The sequence below is a fragment of the Pan paniscus genome, chromosome 20 (genome assembly GCF_029289425.2).
Source record: "Pan paniscus chromosome 20, NHGRI_mPanPan1-v2.0_pri, whole genome shotgun sequence".
Taxonomy (NCBI): Eukaryota; Metazoa; Chordata; class Mammalia; order Primates; family Hominidae; genus Pan; species Pan paniscus.
This window is the reverse complement of record NC_073269.2, coordinates 54240783-54261941: the sequence shown is the minus strand read 5'-3', so window position 1 is coordinate 54261941 and position 21159 is coordinate 54240783. Positions and strand designations below refer to the sequence as shown.

Below are 21159 nucleotides of genomic sequence, written 5' to 3'. Positions count from 1 at the left end.
GAAGGGAAGGAAACAGCAAAGAAACCAAAGTGTTTGCGGGCAGTGCCCCCACTCTGCCTGCTGTAGTTGCCCCTTTACACCCCCATTTCCCCACCTTCCAGGGCGGCACTGAAGGAGTGGAATGGAGTGGTGTCCGAGAGTGACTCTCCGGTGAAGAGGCCAGGGAGGAAGGCGGCCCGGGTCCTGGGCAGCGAAGGGGAAGAGGAGGATGAAGCCCTTAGCCCTGCTAAAGGCCAGGTAGGTCCCCATCACCCTGCCTATTTTTACCAGAAGAAACTAATTCCCATTAGCCTTTGGAACAGAGTGCAGCAGCTGTTCAGGAGAATTCTGGAGAAATTGCCCGGGAGAGGCAGATGTGTTTCCTGGTTGTGTCGGGGGCAGACACAACCTGGTCTTAATTGCCCCTGCCCTAGGACCTCGGGTGGGCTCCTTCACCACGTTAGGTCTTGGATGCCTCAACTGTAACATGCAGCTCCTGGTAACGCCTTCCTCATAGGGTGACTGGGAGGATGCAATGAGTCGATTTACATACAGATCTGAGAATAATGCCTGATGTAAAACAAGGGCTCAAGGCCCAGCACAATGGCTTACGTCTGTAATCCCAACACGTTGGGAGGCCAACGTGGGAGGATCACTTGAGGCCAGGAGTTCGAGACCAGGCTGGGCAACACAGCGAGACCCCATCTCTACAAAAAAATGTTTTAAAAATTAGCCAGGTGTGGTGGCACATGCCTGTGGTGCTATCTCCTTGAGAAGCTGAGGCAGGAGGATCGCTTGAGCCCAGGAGTTCAAGGCTGCAGTGAACTATGATTGTACCACTGCACTCCAGCCGGGGTGACAGAGCAAGACCTTGCTTCAAAAAAAAAAAAGCAAAAAAATAAGGGTTCAAAAGTATATCTAGCCTCTCCTGTGGTCAGAGGGCTTTTTAACTTCTCCAAATACATTGGACCACTCTCTTCCCCTGTTTAACTCATTTAATGCTTGTTCATTGCTTTGTGGATGATGTCCAAAGCGTGGTGCTGCTTATTCTGTCAGTGGTGAGGTCAGGTCCTGTGACTCCCTGCCCAAACCCCCTGGTATTACCACCACAGGCCAAAGCCAGGCCTTGTGGAAACCTCCCAGGCCCTCCTGCTGCTCCTCTCTTCCCCCCGCCCATCACATCTGCAGCCGCATCGACAGCTCCCCCTTGGCTTGCTCCATCCTGGCTTCCCACACCCACCAGCTGCACTTCCACCTCTGGGCCACTACCTCTTTCCCAGCCTAAAACTCTCTTTCCCAGATACACGCCTGGCTCAGTCCCCTGCTTTCTTCCATGCTTTGCTCAGATATCACTTCCTCAGCGAAACTTTCCTCACCACCTATGTTAGCTTCCCATTTGCTGCCATAACAATTGACCACAAACGCAGTGGCTTAAAACAGTGTCAGTTTATTGTCTTACAGTTTGGGAGTCGTGAGTCTGAAATGGGTTGCACTGGGCTAAACTCAAGGTGTCAGCAGGTCTGCGTTCATTTCTGGGGGCTCTGGGGGAGAATCCAGGAATTGCCTTTTCCAGCTGCTAGAGATCCCCTTTTCTCCATATTCAAAACAAGTGGCTGGGTGTGGTGGCTCACGCCTGTAATCCCAGCACTTTGGGAGGCCGAGGCAGGCAGATCACAAGGTCCGGAGATCGAGACCATCCTGGCTAACATGCTGAAACCATGTCTCTATCAAAAATACAAAAAATTAGCTGGGCGTGGTGGCTGGCGCCTATAGTCCCAGCTACTCGGGAGGCTGAGGCAGGAGAATGGCGTGAACCTGGGAGGCGGAGCTTGCAGTGAGCCAAGATCGTGCCACTGCACTCCAGCCTGGGTGACAGAGCAAGACTCTGTCTCAAAAAATAAATAAATAAGCAAGTGGCATTGCCTCCTTCTGTGCCTTTCTTCTGTGGCCACATCTCACCCTGACTTTCCTCTCCTGCCACCCTCTTCCACTTTGAAGGCCCCTGTGACTATATCAGGCCCACCTGGATAGTCCAGGATAAATCCCACTATCAGAAGGTCAGCTGATTAGCAACCTCATTTACCCTTTGCCATGTAACCTAACATATTCCCAGGTTCCAGGTATTAGAATAGAGATCTCTTTTGGAGCTTGGACTTTACTCTGAGGCTTCTGGGGAGCTAGGAAGAGTTTTGGGCAGAAGAGAGGCAGAGATTATTTAGTCCTGGGCAGTGTTTAAAATATTCATCTGGCCAGGCACGATGGCTCACGCCTGTAATCCCAGCACTTTGGGAGGCCAAGGCGGGTGGATCACGAGGTCAGGAGTTCGAGAGCAGCCAGGCCAACATAGTGAAACCCCATCTCTACTAAAAATACAAAAGTTAGCCGGGCATGGTGGCACGGGCCTGTAGTCCCAGCTACTTGGGAGGCTGAGGCAGGAGAATTGCTTGAACCTGGGAGATGGAGGTTGTGGTGAGCCGAGATTGTGCCATTGCACTCCAGCCTGAACAACAGGGCGAGACTCCATCTCAAAAAAAAAAAAAAAATTATCTGAGACCTGTATCTCCATCAGGGTCTCAATGGGAGACAGAAACCATACCAGTGATTTGAACAGAGGGAGTTTAAAGGATGGTCACTAGGTATGCAGTTGTTAAGTAGGTAACTGAAGGGCTAAAAAGAGAACTAACTCTAAGGCATCATGGAGGTAGCAACTGTGGGGTGCAGTGACCATCCCTGTGGCTTTTGAGCTGAAATTCACACCTCTGTGGTGGGACTGCTGGCAGGTCTCTGAGCTTAGAGAAGGTGCCCCGAGAGCCTGCAACTCTGATCTTTCAGGAAGGGAGCACTGGGTGGGAGATGCCAGGGTCTCTGATCAGGTACCACGTGGCAAGCCCCGTGAATGTTAGAAAAAACCGTCAGTGGGATCCAGCAGCTGCCCCCGGCAAGCCGGCTGTGCCTCCAGTCATGCAGTGCCCTCTGCTTCCCTCCATTGGCACTGCCTGATGCCCAGGTGGCACCAGAGCAAGAAGGAGATTTGTGGAGTCCCAGTCCTGGCAGCACGAGGGAGACTGGACAGTGACGGGTTTGGAGCTGAGAGAAAATCACTTAATAACTGGCACAGGGCCCTGTAAGAAGATAAGTGAGTGGTTGAAACCGAGACACGGTAGCAGTGGCTTAGGCAAGACGCAAACTTATTTTTCTCTCTCCTGAGTGCAGAGTCCGGGATTCATGTGACCGTCTCACAGGGTCAGAGGCCCAGGCTTCCTCTGTACTGTCGTTTGCTCTCTGTAGATGCCCTTGTCCCTGTGAACATCCATATTCTGCCAACAGGAAGAGGAGGGCACCCCACTCAACATTAAGTGGATGTTATTTGAACCAGGAAATGCATGTTAGTCCATTTTGCATTGCTATAAAGGAATACTTGAGACCAGTTAATTTATAAAGAAAAGAGGTTTATTTTGGCTCACGGTCCTGCAGGCTGTACAAGAAGTATAGTGCCGGCATCTGCTTCTGGTGAGAGCCTCAGGATGCTTCCAGTCATGGTGGAAGGTGAAGGAGGAGCAGGTGTGTCACATGGCAAGAGAGGAATTTTAAACAACCAGCTCTCATGTGAACCAGGAGAGGAAGAACTCGGTTCCTACCACAAGGAGGGTACAAGCCATTCATGAGGGATCTGCCCGCGTGACCTGAATGCCTCCCACCAGGTCATACCTCCAACATTGGAGACCAAATTGCAACATGCGATCTGGAGGGAACAAACATCTAAACTGTATGGAGAGAAGGCTGGGCACGGGGGCTCACGCCTGTATTCTCAGTGCTCTGGAGGCCAAGGCGGGAGGATCGCTTGAGCTCAGGAGTTCGAGACCAGCCTGGCCAACGTGGTGAAGCCCCATCTCTATAAAAAAAATACAAAAATTAGCTGGGCGTGGTGGCGGGTGCCTGTTATCCCAGCTGCTCGGGAGGCTGAGGCAGGAGAATTGCTTGAACCTGGGAGGCAGAGGTTGCAGTGAGCCGAGATCGCGCCACTGCACTCCAGCCTGGGTGACAGAATGACACCCTGTCTCAATAAATAAATAAATAAAAATAAAACTATACAAAGAGGTGTACATCATTTCCCCTGACATCCCATTGTGTAGAGCTGGCCAACATAGTGAAACCCCATCTCTACTAAAAATACAAAAATTAGCCAGGCATGGTAGTGCAGGCCTGTAGTCCCAGCTACTCGGGAGGCTGAAGCAGGAGAATCGAAGATTCTGTTACTGCAGAAAACAGAAGAGCTATGGGGGTCCTTGATGGGACCATGATCCTGCACTGGAGGGCGGGATGATGGCCCAGGTGAGAAGAGGCCACCCCTGAGTTAGGGCTGAGACCATAGGGTCAGAAAGGAGGGTAGACAGAGAGGTTTCAGTCCCCTCTACTCTCAACTTTTGGGAAATGGAATCCCTCCTTCCCCCGCTCACTCTAGAACTGTTCTTTCCTCTTCCAGAAGCCTGCCCTGGACTGCTCACAGGTCTCCCCGCCCCGTCCTGCCACATCTCCTGAAAACAATGCTTCCCTCTCTGACACCTCTCCCATGGACAGTTCCCCATCAGGGATTCCGAAGCGTCGCACAGGTGAGAACACACGGGCCCCTGCCCCTTCAGTTGCCTGCCTTTCTTTTTCTCTCTTTTTTTTTTTTTTTTTGAGACATAGTCTCGCTCTGTTGCCTAGGCTGGAGTGCAGTGGCATGATCTCGGCTCACTGTAACCTCCGCCTCCCGGGTTCAAACGATTCTCCTGCCTCAGCCTCCTGAGTAGCTGGGACTACAGGAGCCCGCCACCATGCCTGGCTAATTTTTGTATTTTTAGTAGAGACGGGGTTTCACTATGTTGGCCAGGCTGGTCTCAAACTCCTGACCTCGTGATCCGCCTGCCTCAGCCTCCCAAAGTGCTGGGATTACAGGCGTGAGCCACCGCACCCGGCCAGTCGCCTGCCTTTCTCCCCACTTGGATTCCCATCCAAGGTAGTCATCCTTACAACAGCTCTGGTCTTAGTGTTGTGGTTAAGAGCACGGGTCCACCATCCACTGGCTGTATGATCTGGGACAAATGACTGACCTTCTCTGAGCTTAGGTTGCTTTATCTGTAGAGATGATGATAATGACAGCACCTACCGCACAGAAATATCTGAGTTAGAAGATAACACGTGTACGCTGCTCAGAACTGGGCCCAGCCCTCAGTCGGGGCTCAGTCATTGTGGGTCATTGTGACTGTAGTTATGCGCTGAGATGGAGGCCTCACAGCTCATGTGGGAACACAAGCGTGGGGCCATGGCTCAAGGGAGACTTCCAGAAGAGAGGCTAACCAAGCTGAGCCCTTTAGGACAAAGAAGAGGCAACAAGCAAAGGAGGAGGGGAGCATGCTAGCCAAGGGGAACATAGAAATTGAGAAGGCCTGGGGGCTGCTGAGGGCCTGGTGTGCTGGCGTGTAGAGCGCAAGATTGGGGATGATGAGCAATGAGGTGAGAAGGTCCTGGAAAACCAGCTTGGGGAACAGCGTCTTTGTCCTAAGGGGGACTTGGAATGTTTGCTGTGGGGGAAGAACAGGGCGAGAGACCCACTCGTAATGCGGGGCAGTGTGAGCCCTTGCCGTCCGGTCTAGCCTGCTGAGCGCTTTAGTGTGGTGAGTGTGACAGAGGAGCTGAATCTTTCATGTTAGATCGTTTCAGTTGAATTTACATTTGAAAGCTAATATGTGATTCAGTGAGTAAAGACTTTGCACTTTTTCCACATCATTTTGGAAGAGCTTTGGTATGTGAATAGCTGTACATTTTATGAAACCTACACAGATCATGTTGCCGATGAAAATCTGGTGTCCAACTTGAGATGTGCAGTGAGTTCATTGGATTTTGAAGACCTAGCATGAAAACAGAATGTTGGAATCGTACTATTTTAGATGTATTGAGCAAAATAGACTCTTCAAACCAAGTTCAACCTGGTTTTTTCCCCCTTTTTATTAACGTGGCTGCAAGAAAGTTTAAGGTTACATACGTGGCTTGCCAGATCTTTCCATCGGACGATGCTGGGTGACGCAGGGTACTCTGGGAGCTCAGAAGTCAAGCAGCCCAGGGGAGGTGATGGCTGAGCCGAGTCTTAGAAGATGGGTTGGGGTTGGCCATGTTGAGAAAGGACAGATGCATGCATTTCAGACAAGAAGGGCGCGTGCAGAGGCCTGGAGATGGGAACAGCATGGGATGTTTGGGGCCTCTCATCCACTTTCTTGTTTCTGGAGAATCGGATGCAATCTGGGAAGCAGGGAGAGTTTGAGGATAGCATGTGGTGAGAGGTGAGCTAGAGAGGAGAGTGGGGGCTGGATCTTAAAAGGTCTTGCACGCCCAGCTAAGGAGCCTGGGCTTCGTGCTGTGGGTCCTGGGAGCCATGGAAGGGCTGTGAGCTGGGGAGGCAGGTTCATCCCTGAATGAAAGGTGGCCATAAGGAAGTCACAGTGTGGCTGAGGGCATGCTGGGAGCTCCAGGTGGATGCTGAGGTTGGCCCTGGGGGTGTGTCAGGGGATCTTGTTCAGAGGGAGCGACATTGAGCTATGTTCCGAACCTCACATGCTGAGGCCTGGAGGGGTGACACGGCTTGGTGTGTCTGGAAACACCCCAGTTTAGCAGTGATATAAAAGAAGGTGGAGTATGTGATGTGGGAAGGGTTAGAAGGTCAGATGGAGAGAGATTAGGTAGGATCGGGGTAGACATCAAAAGACTTTATCCTGGATAAAGCAGAGAATGTGGAGTCATGGAAGGGTTTTGAGCAGGGAGAGATAGTGCCAGCCATGCTGATAGAAGGTCCCTCTGGGGCCATGTGAAGGAGCCACTGGGGGCCGGGAGACCGGGGACCAGGTGGCGCAATGGCCAACATGAGATATAACAGTGAAGATGGGTACAACTGCCTTTGTGTGAGCTCTTCATCACGGGTTAGTATCTGAGTTTAGAGGCTTTTAGAAGCAGGTTCTGAAGCTCTGAAACAGGGATTCAAGTGCAAGTGGTTTGTTTAGGAGGTGCAGGGAACAGAGGGTGATTCAGGACAGGGGAGCAGCCAACACAGGATGTTCTGTTGGGTCTGCTATGTGTTGGGCAGCTGGAGCTTAGTTTTGTGGGATTCTCTGGGGAACAGTGAAAATGCTCCAGAGTGACCCCCGAGATGCGAGGCAGCTGGGGTATTTATACACCAACTCCTGCCGATCTTGGGGTGAGGGCCTCTCCTGGGGCTAGTTTATTCCCTGCCACTTCCAGACTTCTGAGGTTCGGGGAAGCTGTCTGGAACATTTGGAGGCAGTTAAGATCTGAGGGGAGCAGTGGGGAGCTCAGGGGACCTGCTGGAATCGGTACTGTGCCAAGTACATTACATCATTGTTTACTCGTGGGGATTATTTCCATTCTGCAGTCGTGAGAGAGCAAAGCACAGAGAAATTAAGTAACCTGCCCAAGGTCACACAGCCAGGAAGCAGGAGGGATTGAAGGGTGCAGCCTGCACTGGGGCAGTGACTGTGTGCAGGCAGAGAAGGGGAGAGGGCCCAGAGCCTTCCAGGGGCTACATCAGTGGGTGTGAGCTCTCCGGGATGGGAGCACACGAGCCAGCGAGGTCAGATACACCAAGCCCTTTGCCTCCCCAGCTCGGAAGCAGCTCCCGAAACGGACCATTCAGGAAGTCCTGGAAGAGCAGAGTGAGGACGAGGACAGAGAAGCCAAGAGGAAGAAGGAGGAGGAAGGTGAGCCCCCAGAAGGAGAGAAGTGTGTGTGTGTGTGTGTGTGTGTGTCAGAGAAGCCAAGAGGAAGGAGGAGGAAGGTGAGCCCCCAGAAGGAGAGAAGTGTGTGTGTGTGTGTGTGTGTGTGTGTGTGTGTGTGTGTGTGTTTTGGATCCACAAGGGCAGGGGCCTGAGAGCTCAGGATGTTTGGACCCTGCCGATTTGATGCCTGTGTCCAGAACCCCAGGAATTCCACCTACCAATATGGGAACTTTTGTTCTGAAAACATTGTGGGATCTATTTGTTTGGACATCTTAATTTAGTAATAATTCAGGCACAGTTTCCCATTTTTATTTGCTATTTTTATATTTATTTAATGGAAACTATTTTTCCTCTAAATGATTTCCTTTTCCTTGTAAATTTTCCCATAAAGTTGCGGTTCCCAAACATTCTTAGTTCACAGCACCCTTGATGTCTTAGTAATTTTTTTATGATGCTCCTAGGCCAATACCTTATCAGTTCTATTAAGTAGTTATGTCCAAACAACTATTAGATACTATACATACGTTGGAAAAAAAGTAATATTTGTGCTTTTTTTTTTTTTTTTTTTGAGACAGTCTCACTGTGTCGCTCAGGCTACAGTGCAGTGGCACAGTTTGGGCTCACTGCAGTCTCCACCTCCCAGGCTCAAGCGATTCTCCCACCTCAGCTTCCCGAGTAGCTGGCATTACAGACACACATCACCACGCCCAGCTAATTTTTGTATTTTTAGTAGAGACAGGGTTTCACTATGTTGACCAAGCTGGTCTTGAACTCCTGAGCTCACATGATCTGCCCACCTCGGCCTCACAAAGCCCTGGGATTACAGGCGTGAGCCACTGCGCCCAGCCTGTATTTTGTTCTTAAATAACCATAATTACTTGCGGGAAATGCCTTGGATACTCTGTAACATCTTAAACAGTGGAATACAATTGAAAACTGCCACCGTCATTTCCTGTTCTGTGTTGATTTTTGTACAGTACTTGATTTTTATAGCAGCAACCTATGAAAACCCAGCTTTGCAGAGATGCAATGTCATTGCAAGGAATGTGATTTAATACTGAAAACTGAAATACCTCGAACTAGTAGTTCACACACTGGCCAGCAGGTGTCGCTGGGTTTCCTTTGAAAAATCTAAAATATCTTGCAGTGCCCAGTGAGTTCCCTGCATGTTGGTGAACCCACCGAAAACAGCCATAAAGATCTGATCGATTGACCATCTGGGGCCTGCATGAGATTACACCAATTGCAGCCTTTAACATCGTTTGGTTTGTTGTTTCTGCAAACAAATAAAAGGTCCATTTTCCAGGGCAGATTTAAATTTGGTTAAGATCTGATTTCTTGGCCAGGTGCAGTGGCTCACGCCTGTACTCCCAGCAGTTTGGGAGGCCGAAGTGGGTGGATCACTTGAGGTCGGGAGTTGGAGACCAGCCTGGCCAACATGGTGAAACCCCATCCCTACCAAAATTACAAAAATTAGCTGGGTATGGTGGTGCGCGCCTGTAGTCCCAGCTGCTCAGGAGGCTGAGGCATGAGAATCCCTTGAAACTGGGAGGTGGAGGTTGCAGTGAGCCGAGATTGTGCCACTGCACCCTAGCCTGGGCGACAGAGGGAGACTGTGTCTCAAAAAAAAAAAGATTTGATTTCTTATTGACAATTTTTAGTACAAATTTTATTGTAAACTACACTTTTAGCCACTGTCAGTGTCCAGTGAGGGGTGGCGGGGGTGGCCTCTTTCTACTAAGGCAGATTTTTCCCAAGTTGGTTTTTGCAGTTTGTATTGTGACCCTAGAGGTAAGATTTTTTTTTAACTTTAAAGATTTTTATTTTTGTCTATAACAGGCTGTCATTTGGATTTTTAACCTTTTCAGATTCTATTTTGGGGTGAATAACACTAAAGGAATCATTGGTAAGGAAAGACACACCATTTATGTCTCGGCTACATAGGCAAACGGGGGCTGGACCCCCTCAAGGTCGCTGCCTTGCTTGGGGTTGACAAGGAGCAGGGTCTTACGTGGCCCACTGCTTTACAGGCACATTGGATTGGCACAAGATAGAACTGTAATCCCAGCACTTTGGGAGGCCAAGGCGGGTGGCTTACCTGAGGTCAGTAGTTCAAGACCAGCCTGGCCAACATGGTGAAATCCCATCTCTACTAAAAATACAAAAAAATAGCTGGATGTGGTGGTGGGCGCCTGTCATCCCAGCTACTCGGGAGGCTGAGGCAGGAGAATCACATGAACCCAGGAGGCAGAGGTTGCAGTGAGCCAAGATCACACCATTGCACTCCAGCCTGGGCGGTAAGAACGAAACTCTGTCTCAAAAAAAGAACAGATGACAGATGAGGGCAGACTGTCTCCAGACTCAAAATGCCCTTGTAGGTTCAATGGGATTTTTTTGCCATCTGACCGTTCTGTCTATCGTCAGAAGCGGAGACCCCGAAAGAAAGCCTCACAGAGGCTGAAGTGGCAACAGAGAAGGAAGGAGAAGACAGGGACCAGGCCACCACGCCTCCCAAGCCCCTAAAGACCTCCAGTGAGTTTCTGGTCCTCTCCTCCGCCCTGCCCCACCTCCTGATTTTGGGGTCAGAAGTCTTTGGAGGATGATTAATTTAAACAAGGCATAGATTCTCAAACTTATTGCTTAAATGCCGAATCTAGAAGAATAATAGTTTTTATTACTCAGGTTTTTTTTTAATTATTATTTTTCCCCACGCATGTGGGAAAGGAGGAAAGAGCCAGCCATTCTTTAAAAAATCTTCCTAGGCCGGGTACGGTGGCTCACACCTGTAATCCTAGCTCTTTGGGAGGCTGAGGTGGGTGGACTACTTGAGCCCAGGAGTTCAAGACCAGCCTGGGCAACATGGCGAAACCCCATTTCTACCAAAAAAAATACAAAAATGCCCTGGGTGTGGTGGCACGTACCTGTAGTTCCAGCTACTTGGGAGGCTGAGGTGGGAGGATCGCTTGAGGCCAGGAGGTGGAGGTTGCAGTGAGCTGTGGTGGCACCACTGCGCTCCAGCCTTGGCCACAGAGCAGGAACCCCCCGCCTCAGACAAAGTAAAAGATAAAAAGTATCCATAGCTTTCAGAAGTCACAGGTGTAAATTAAATGTTATTAATTAAGTTAGACAACCAAACTGAGTTACAGGATTTTAGAGGCTGAAGTTACGCTCTCAGGGTGGTCCAAGTGTCCATGAGGCCCCTGTGTTAGAAACAACACTTGCCGGGAGAATTTTAGGGACACAGAGTTGTATCTGATTTTCTGCAGCTGCTGGGAGGAGTGGGAATATTTTCTTCTCATGACGATGAGATTTCTTTTTACCACTATTCCTAAGTCTCCTATTTCAGGCCAAGTGCTAGAATTCCGCTAGTTAGCACTGAGGAGTAGACAGCAGGCCTGAGATCTCAGCTCAAAGCTAACAGAAAGGAAAAGGGTAGGTGTAGTTATATCTTCCATCTGCAGGGTCAGAATGATCTGGGGGGTAAAAAAAAAAAGAAAAAAAAAAGTCTCAGGGTCAAAGAGTTTGCATCACTGTCTGAGCTCTCTCACCGCAGAAGCAGAGACCCCGACGGAAAGCGTTTCAGAGCCTGAGGTGGCCACGAAGCAGGAACTGCAGGAGGAGGAAGAGCAGACCAAGCCTCCCCGCAGAGCTCCCAGGACGCTCAGCAGCTTCTTCAGTGAGTCTCCCTTGCTCACCCCACCTCCCGGGGTTGTACAGGCAGGAGGCTGGTGAGCCTCTCTCCAGAGGCCTGAGATGCTGCGAAGACCCTTCTTCCTTTCCTGCTGGTTGGAAAGTCGGCCTTGTCTCTACCAGCCTGTCTCCCATCTCCCTGAGCACTGGGGTGGTGCTGGGTGCAGAATGGATGGGAGGTGGGGGCTACCGGAAGGAGAAAAGACCCACTGTTTTCTGCCTTCATTCCTAGCCCCCCGGAAGCCAGCAATCAAAAAAGAAGTGAAGGAAGAGGAGCCAGGGGCTCCAGGAAAGGAGGGAGCTGCTGAGGGGTGAGTCAATGTCCAGGTCTGGAAAGGGTCTTCGGGGTGTGTTTCCTTCTCTGCATTCCGACAGCCCCACCCCCAGCTCAGGCTTCCTCCTCTTGCAGGACTTGGCAAACCTTTTCTATAAAGAGCCAGAGAGTAAATATTTTAGGCTTTATGGGACACATTTGGCCCCTGTTGCAAAACCATTCTTAGATCCCAGAACCTGTAGAAACGGTCCAGGGTCGGAGTTTGCTGACCGTGGCCCCAGCCACCCCCTGACCCTGCCTCCAGTCTTTCATCCTCAGTCTGATCCCCGTACAGCCTGGGGGATCTTTCTAACACCCAGAGTTGACTCTGCCCCTCTAGGGTTCCCCAGAGCCCTCAGGAGAAAATCTAAGCCCATTTGGCCACTGGCTGCCACCTCCCTCTCTGGCCTCACTTCCTACCTCTCTGTTCCTCTGGCTCTGAACTCACCAGATTTTTTATTTTTGAGACAGAGTCTTGCTCTGTCGCCTGGCCTGCAGTGCAGTGGTGCTGTCTCAGCTCACCACGGCCTCCACCTCCCAGGTTCAAGCGATTCTCCCAGGTAGCTGGGATTACAGGTGCATGCCACCACACCCAGATAATTTTTGTATTTTCAGTAGAGACACGGTTTCACCGTATTGGTCAGGCTGGTCTTGAACTCCTAGCCTCAGGTGACCCACCCACCTCGGCCTCCCAAAGTGCTGGGATTACAGGCGTGAGCCAGTACACCTGGCCTGAACTCACCAGATTTAGTGTATGTGCTGGAAGCCTGCAGGCGCATCTACTCTGCCTTAAAATTCACTGAACACCCCTTCTTTGCCAGCCCTGGGCGGCCCACGAGGATGAACCATAGAGAGCCGGCTGCCCTGCCCCAGCCCTCGTGATGTGCTTAGTGTGCTGGGGCTGTGGGACACTGAATAGGTTGTTAAGCAATTAATTGCTTCACTGTAATTTTGTTAATTATTTGAAGAGATGTGTGGGCTGATTCCCACGACATCTAACATGCACACAGGAGGCCGCACTGAAGATTGGTTGAATGGATGATTGGATGCGTGGGTGGATAAATATCCTATAAAGTGATGAGGTCACCCCCCATCTCTGCCATGCTCAAAACCCATCTGCGATTCTCCCCAGCATAGAGGATATGCTGGGCTTCCCAGTGCCCTCATGAGCCAGCCCTGTCCACCTTACATTGCAGCCTCCTGGCATCTGCAGCCTTTTCCTGCTCCCTCCGCACACCATGTCCCCACGTGCTGTCATTCCTCCCTGCTTTTTTTTTTTTTTTTTTTGAGATGGAATCTCACTCTGTTGCCCGGGCTGGAGTGCAGTGGCACGATCTCAGCTCACTGCACCTTCAACTTCCCAGGTTCAAGCGATTCTTCTGCCTCCACATCCCGAGTAGCCAGAATTACAGGTGCCTCGCCACCAAGCCTGGCTAATTTTTGTATTTTTAGTAGAGACCGGGTTTCACCATGTTGGCCGGGCTGGTCTCGAACTCCTAATCTCAGGTGTTCCGGCCGCCTCAGCCTCCCAAAGTGCTGGGATTACAGGCGTGAGCCACCACACCCAGCCTCCTCCCTGCTTCTGAACATGCTTGCCCCCGGCCTAGAACGCTGTCCCCAACCCACCCTGCCCAGCAGGCTTCCCTCAGGCCCCAGCTCCTATTGCACCTGCTTGGGGAAGCCGGGTGCCTCTCCCTTCATGTGTGAGAGGAGGTGCGTGTCCCCAGCACTTGAGTCAGACTTTCTTTTATGTCTTGTCACGTGGTAAAGAGCCTCCCTAACCAGACATAAGCTCCTTCCCACAGAGCCAGGGCTGCGGGAGGTCCCAGCCTTCTTAGTCTTCTTGCCTAGCTCCCAGCACTGGGGCTGGCCCCTAGGAAGCCCAGGAAATCTGCCATGAAAGAAATTTAAATGAGCACTTTCAGATTTTTTTTTTTTCCCACTAGTCAATCATGGACTCATTTATTTACTCAGTAAGTATTTACAAACGACTGATTGCGTGTTAGCTACTGGATTTTAGGTGCCTGAGATCTGGTAGGAAACAAATCAGACAAAAATTCCTCTTTATAGAACTTGGGTTTTTTGGGTTTTTTGTTTTTTGTTTCTTGTTTTTTTTAAAGACAGGGTCTTGCTCTGTTGCCCAGGCTGGAGTGCAGTGTCACGATTTCGGCTCACCGCGACCTCCGCCTCCCGGGTTCAAGCGATTCTCCTGCCTCAGCCTCCCAGGTAGCTGGGATTACAGGCATGCGCCACCACGCCCGGCTACTTTTGTATTTTTAATAGAGACAGACACTTTTTTGTTAGACTTAAACTTTAACCATGAAATGTTAAAGCTGAAAGAATTTCTTGTCGTTATCTGTTTCATTTGTAGAGGCATGACATCAAAGAGATTTGGGACTCACTGCGTCATACTTTTTAACCCACCTGTCCTTTCTGCTGAACGGCAGGGATTATTCCAAACCCCTTTAATTTCTCCATGTTGGCCAGGTTGGTCTCAAACTCCTGACCTCAGTGATCTGCCTGCCTCGGCCTCCCAAAGTGCTGGGATTACAGGCGTGAGCCACCACGCCAGGCATGACTGCTTTTCTTGCACCATTCCTAGCCTGGTCACTTCCCCTCTGTCTCCAATGGCTGCCTCCAAGAGACAGGCAAACTTTCCCACCCTCCAATTTCCTCACCTCTCAGATGGGGGCACAGTGATGAGAGGAAGCATGTTCTTCCACCCACAGTTGCCCACATGCCAGGCACTCAGCAATGGGCTTTCCCTGACCCAATGCTCCGAATCCTCACAACACTGCTGGGAGTAGATTCTGTTGTTATCTTGGTTTCCTGGATGAGAAAAGTAAAGCGAGGAGATGGGACAGTATTGAGGACTGGCTAGGAATCCCAGCTCCACCTCTCTCAGCTGTGTGACCTTGAGGAAGTGACTTAGCCTTTCTGTGTCTCTCTTCTGAGGATTTGAAACACTTAGCCCAGGGTCTGGCCTTGATTATGATCAGCATGTTGTCACGGTAACTGCTGCTACTATTCTTATTTGTTTTTAGTGCCATGCTCAGGCCACACAGGTGGGGAGTGGCAGCATTGCGGTTCCAGCCAGGCTGACTGGCTCTAGACTCCCCTGCCCACCACACTCTGCTGCCTCATTGTAATGACGGCCACCGCTTGTTAAACCCCAAGTTCATACCAAAGGCCGTGCACAGCCCTGCAGTGGCACTATCTGTCTTGGCTATCCATGCCCTGTGTGAGCATCAGAATCAGCTGAAGAGCTGAAAAATATCCTAGGTCTCTTTCTCCCCGCCAACCCTTGTCCCCATTTTGGTACAGATGTAGGCCTGGGGCTGGGGAGTCCTCATTGTTCCATAAAGTGCACCCAGGAGTGGGAACCCTCACTGTCATTTTTTATGTAACCTTCAGGACAACCTGTCATAGTAGGGACCCCTTAGCTCCCCAGACAGATGGAGATGCTGTGGTTCAGAGAGGGGAAGCTGCTTCCTCAGCTGGCCGGGGCAGAGCAGATTGGAACCCAGATGAGTCTGAATGCAGAGTTTGGCTGGGGTCAGTGTGAGCTACTTACGATATAAAGGTTGAGGCCGGGTGCAGTGGCTCATGCCTATAATCCCAGGACTTTGGGAGGTCGAGGTGGGAGGATCGCTTAAGTCCAGGAGTGTGAGACCAGCGTGTGCAACACGGCAAAACCCCATCTCTACAAAGATCAGTCGGGCATGGTTGCTTGCACCTGTAGTCCTAGCTACTCAAGAAGCTGAGGTAGGAGAATCCCTTGAGCCCAGGAGGTTGAGGCTGCAGTGCGCATTGCTCCACTGCACTCTAGCCTGGGCGACAGTGAGACCCTGTCTCAAAAAAAAATAGAGGTTGGGAACAGTCTAGAGCTGCGCTGCTTACCAGCTGTGTGGCCATGGGTGAGTTAATCACTCTGTGCCCCAGTTTCCTTATCCGGAAAAGGAAGTTAGAAAGGTCCCTTCTGGCCAGGCATGGTGGCTCACGCCTATAATCCTAGCACTTTGGGAGGCCGAGGCGGGCAGATCATTTGAGGTCAGGAGTTCAAAATCAGCCTAGCGAACATGGTGAAACCTCGTCTCTTCTGAAAATACAAAAAAATCAGCCAGGTGTGGTCGTGAGCGCCTGTAATCCCAGTTACTTGGGAGGCTGAGGCAGAAGAATCACTTGAACCCAGGAGGCAGAGGTTGCAGCGAGCCGAGATCATGCCACTGCACTCCAGCCTGGGCAACAGAGTGAGACTCTGTCTCAAGGAAAAAGGAAAGGTCCCTTCCTCCCAGGGCTGATTGTTAATCGATGTGGTGTTAGCACGGCACCTGGCACTTTGTGACACCCAGGACTGTACCCGCCTCCCTCTGTCCCAGCTCAGCCACGCAATCCCTTTTCTGTTTCTCAAGTTTGTCTGCACCTCAGGGCCTTTGCACACGCTATTCTCTCTGCCTGGAATGCTCATCCCCTGCTGCCCACTGTGCTAACCCCTCCCTCATTCTGCCCAGATGTCTCCGGCCTTCCCTGACCACCCTGTGAAGCAGCACCCTCATCTCATCCTCTTCCTCTACTCGGCTTTCTTTTGTTTTCTGAAAGATTTTTTTTAACACCTAAAATTAATGATGTGTTTATGTGGGGGCTTTTTGCCCACTTTCCTCTGACTCTCCTGCTGGAGTGTGAGCTCCAGGTCAGCAAACTTTGTTTTCATCCAGCTCTGCACCGTGTGCCTTGAACAGAGCCTGGCACATCACAGTTGGAGGAATGACTTCGCTTTGACCCGGGGCTCTATGCAATTCAGTCTCCGTTTTACCTCCATAGACCCCTGGATCCATCCGGTTACAATCCTGCCAAGAACAACTATCATCCCGTGGAAGATGCCTGCTGGAAACCGGGCCAGAAGTGAGGTTTCTCCCTTTTCAGACTGTCCCCCTCCGGTCCCTGTTGCCACCGGAGGCTCTCTAAGCAGAGTCTTGGTTGGGAGAAATGATCAAGTCTCTCCCTCCTGTGTTTTGGCGACAATCAGCAGCATTGAAAGGGATGGAGAGACAGCCCTGGGCAGTGAGCTCATGCATCTGGGTATTGGCAAGGGTGTCCCGAGGAGGTGTGAGGAAGCGAGGGTGCAGACGGGCAGCATGGTATAGCCTGCACCACTGTCGCTCTTGCGTCTCTTTTCCTTCCCTAGGGTTCCTTACCTGGCCGTGGCCCGGACGTTTGAGAAGATCGAGGAGGTGTCTGCTCGGTAACTAATCAGGCCTGCCTGGGTGGGGGCGGGGTCGCTTCTGGGTCTGTCCTCTGCATGGCGGTCCGTGCTGTCTTGTTCCGCCAAATCCTGTCAACTTGGCCTCTGACCCCGCTCGGGCGTATGATCATGGATGTCAGACATGGTCACAAAAGCGGCTGCAGGTCCTCTTGACTTTCTGCCTCATTCTCATGGTCAGAGCAAGACACAAGGGCGAGCCCAGATGTGCAGGGTAGGGAGACAGGCTCCATCTCGGGATGACTGGCACCATTGCACACAGTCCGTGATTACTTCTAGTCCACCCTGAGTCATCAAAAGTGACTTCAGTCTTGCTTACATGTCTCCATATTCACGAAAGAAGGTGACGTCTCAGTTATAGCGAGGACCCCCTACTTATTCACAGAGGTTCCCTGCAGAGCGTCCCACCCCAGTGATGCCCAGTGCATGGCACTGCCCCACCCTGGTCCTTCTCAGCAGCATGTTAGCATCGCTGGTCCCTGCACAGCCCCCTTCTCTGTCCCCATTTCCTCTTCTCTCCTTGTCCTCCTCACCTCCAGCACTCGCCCCTGTGTATTTAGTTTATATAAATATCATGGAGGCTGGGCGCAGTGGCTCATGCCTTAATTCCAACACATCGGGAGGCCAAGGTGGGTGTATCACCTGAGGTCAGGAGTTCAAGACCAGCCGGGCCAACATGGTGAAACCCCATCTCTACTAAAAACACAAAATTAGCCCAGCATGGTGGCGGGTGCCTGTAATCCCGGCTACTCAGGAGGCTGAGGTACGAGAATCACTTGAACCCAGGAGGCAGAGATTGCAGTAAGCCGAGATCACGCTATTACACTCCAGCCTGGGTGACAGAGTGAGACTCTGTCTCAAAAACAAACAAACAAAATTATCATGGGTACGACTCATTCTGCTTCTTGCCTTCACTATCAAACCCGTTTCCACGTGTGTCCATGTTGGTTAAGTGGTTCGAGCCTGTTGTGACTGCTCTGTAGTGTCCCTTCGTTCTCACATGGCACATGCCATTTCTCAGTTCCCCAACATGAGTGGAGCATTTCAGGCTGTTCCTAGCACTCTGTTTTTTTTTTTTTTTTTTTTTTTTTTTTTGAGATGGAGTCTTGCTCTGTTGCCCAGGCTGGAGTGCAGTGGCGCAATCTTGGCTCACTTGCAGCTCCGCCTCCCGGGTTCACGCCATTCTCCTGCCTCAGCCTCCCGAGTAGCTGGGACTACAGGCACCTGCCACCATGCCCAACTAATTTTTTGTGTGTGTGTTTTTAGTAGAGATGGGGTTTCACCGTGTTAGCCAGGAAGATCTTGATCTCCTGACCTCGTGATCTGCCCACCTTGGCCTCCCAAAGTGCTGGGATTACAGGTGTGAGCCACTGTGCCCGGCCCTAATTTTGTATTTTTAATAGAGATGGGGTTTCACTATGTTGGCCAGGCTGGTCTTGAACTCCAGACCTCAAGTGATCCGCCCGCCTCGGCCTCGCAAAATGCTGGGATTACAGGCCTGAGCCACCACACCCGGCCCTCTTCTGTATTTTGTAAGGAGGCTTTTTGGATTCAGAGCCTACCTTAATTCACTATGCTCTCATCTTAATCTACAGGTACATCCGCAAAGACCTTCTTTCCAAATGAGGTCACGTTGTGAGGCTCTGAGTGGACCTGAATTTTGGGGGGGCTGTTCCATCCACTGCAGCATCCAATGGTGGCTCTTGCCTACAATGATTACTGAGGGATTTCCCTGATGTTGGTTTTTGTATTTTTTCTCTGCACCTTAAAAACCTCGGTAATGAGACTTCTGTAGGAAAAACATGGCTTCTCTTTCTAATGAGGCCCCCTAAGTTTGCCAGTAACAAAGCCATTCTTTCCAGCTTTGAAGTTTTAGACAGAAACACGGTTTTCGTTTTAGAGGCGGTGCAGCTTAGTGGCTGGGAGCACAGTCCTCAGGCACACGGCCTTGGTGTACATCGCAGCTTCATACTTACTTGCTCTGTGACCTTGGGCAAGCCACGGACTCTTTCGGTGCCTCTGTTTCTTCATCTGTAAAATGGAAATAATAATGGTACCTACGTCAGAGGGGAGCTGTGAAGATTCTATGAGTTAAAAGGTGCAAAGGGCTGGCCGTGTTGGCTCACGCCTGTAATCCCAGTACTTTGGGAGGCCGAGGCGGGCGGATCATTTGAGGTCAGGAGTTCGAGACCAGCCTGACCAACACGTTGAAACCCCGTCTCTACTAAAAATTAAAAAAAATTAGCCGGGCATGGTGGTGCGCACCGGTAGTCCCAGCTACTCCAGAGGAGAATCACCTGAATCCACAAGGTGGAGGTTGCAGCGAGCCGAGATCGTGCCACTGCACTCTACCTTGGGCGATGGAGCGCGACTCCGTCTCAAAAAAAAAGGGTGCAAAGTGCTCAAAGCCAGCTCCTGAATTTAGAAAATGCTCCGTAGCATCAGCTGTCGTTTCTCTGGGCTGATCATCACCATCTTCATCATTGTTACCGTCACACCAAGTTACTCCCCCACTGTAACCGCCTGGTGGGTTCACCTTGCCCGCTGCCTAGACAGAGCCGATTTATCTAGACGGGGGAACTGCAGTGGAGAAGGAGTAATTCCTGCAGAGCTGGCTGTGCAGGAGACCGGAGTTTCATTTTTACTCAAATCAGTCTCCCTGAGCATTTGGGGAGCAGAGTTTTTAAAGATAATTTGGCAGGTAGGGGCTTGGGAAGTGGGGAGTGCTGATTGGTCAGGTTGGAGATGGACTCACAGGGGGTCGAAGGGAGGTTTTCTTGCTGTCTTCTGTTCCTGGGTGGGATGGCAGAACTTGTTGAGCCAGATTACAGTCTGGGTGGTGTCAGACTGAGTGCAGGGTCTGCAAACTATCTCAAGCACTCATCTTAGATTTTACAGTAGTGATGTTATCCCCGGGAGCAATCGGAGAAGCCAGAGGCTGCGTGACCCCTAAACCTAAATTTCTAATCTTGTAGCTAATTTGTGAGTCTTGCAAAGGCAGGTCCTTAGGCAAAAAGGGGTCTTTTCCAGAAAGGGCTATTACCAATTTCGTTTCAGAGTCAAGCCATGAACCGAATTCCTTCCCAAAGTTAGTTCTGCCTATGCCCAGGACTGAACAAGGACAGCTTAAAGGTTAGAAGCAAGATGGAATCGGTTAGGTGTGATTTCTTTCCACTGTCTTAATTTCCTCAGTTACGGTTTTGCAAAGGCGGTTTCACCTCCAGCAATCTGTGATTGTCCTCATGGCTCCAGGCCCCAGAGCCTGGGACTGTTCTGAGCCCTTTCCTCTTCTTTCTCCATTTCTTTCTAGTGTCCACCCCCTTAAACCCACCCCACCCTACACCACACTTTGACCTTGAAGAACCACGTGTTCATACCCTCGTCCCCTCCTCCAGGCTCCGGATGGTGGAGACGCTGAGCAACTTGCTGCGCTCCGTGGTGGCCCTGTCGCCTCCAGACCTCCTCCCTGTCCTCTACCTCAGCCTCAACCACCTTGGGCCACCCCAGCAGGGCCTGGAGCTTGGCGTGGGTGATGGTGTCCTTCTCAAGGCAGTGGCCCAGGCCACAGGTAAGGGGGACTGTGGTTGGAGGGACCAGAAGGACAGGAGCTCAGCCAGAGAAAATGCAGAGGTCAGGTGGATCGGAGAGATGGTGGAGAGAGGCTGTGAAACGGGGTTGAGGAAAAGGCTGAGAGGGAGGAGAACCTGATGGGGACAGATTTGCAGGGGTGTGGGAGAGAACATAGGGGCAGCAGTTCAGGTGAGGGAGGACCAGGCATGTGTTGGGACAGGGGGTGTGGGGTGCAGGGAAGGGGAGGGCTGGGGAAAAATGCTGGAGGCAGAGACAGCAGGATTTGGGGGCTGAGATGGAAGGTTGGGGCTTAGAGAGGTCTGAAAGGACTTTGACTGGAGGGATTGGAAGGAGTGGGAGGAAAGAACATGGTGTGTGGGGGGCCAGCAGCCTGAAGGGGCCCAGCCACCAGTGCTGGGTGGAAAGGCTGGTGATGCGGATGGCCCGCCTGCCAAGGGCCTGGAGTGCTCGGTGCTTATCATGAGGACACTGGGGAGCCATGGAAGGATTGTGAGCAGGCAAGGGGCAGCATCCAGGGGGAAGAGGAGCTGGACCCCAGCTGTAGAGAAGAGAGAAGAGGG

General features: G+C 51.2%; 1 protein-coding gene across 8 annotated transcripts in view; it reads left to right on the top strand.

Annotated features, from left to right (window-relative positions):
• Positions 1-21159, top strand: part of LIG1 (DNA ligase 1) — a 54000-nt gene that overhangs the window by 8810 nt on the left and 24031 nt on the right. For 4 of the 8 annotated variants that reach the window (XM_034945457.3, XM_034945462.3, XM_003814100.5 and 1 more), the window contains 9 exons: positions 102-237; positions 4463-4589; positions 7632-7727; positions 10170-10277; positions 11299-11421; positions 11668-11746; positions 16570-16650; positions 16934-16990; positions 20404-20576. In XM_034945457.3, the coding sequence (XP_034801348.3) occupies positions 102-237; positions 4463-4589; positions 7632-7727; positions 10170-10277; positions 11299-11421; positions 11668-11746; positions 16570-16650; positions 16934-16990; positions 20404-20576 (980 nt within the window). The remainder of the gene's footprint in view (positions 1-101; positions 238-4462; positions 4590-7631; positions 7728-10169; positions 10278-11298; positions 11422-11667; positions 11747-16569; positions 16651-16933; positions 16991-20403; positions 20577-21159) is intronic. The other 4 variants (XM_034945458.3, XM_034945460.3, XM_063600447.1 and 1 more) reach the window with 2 other exon arrangements.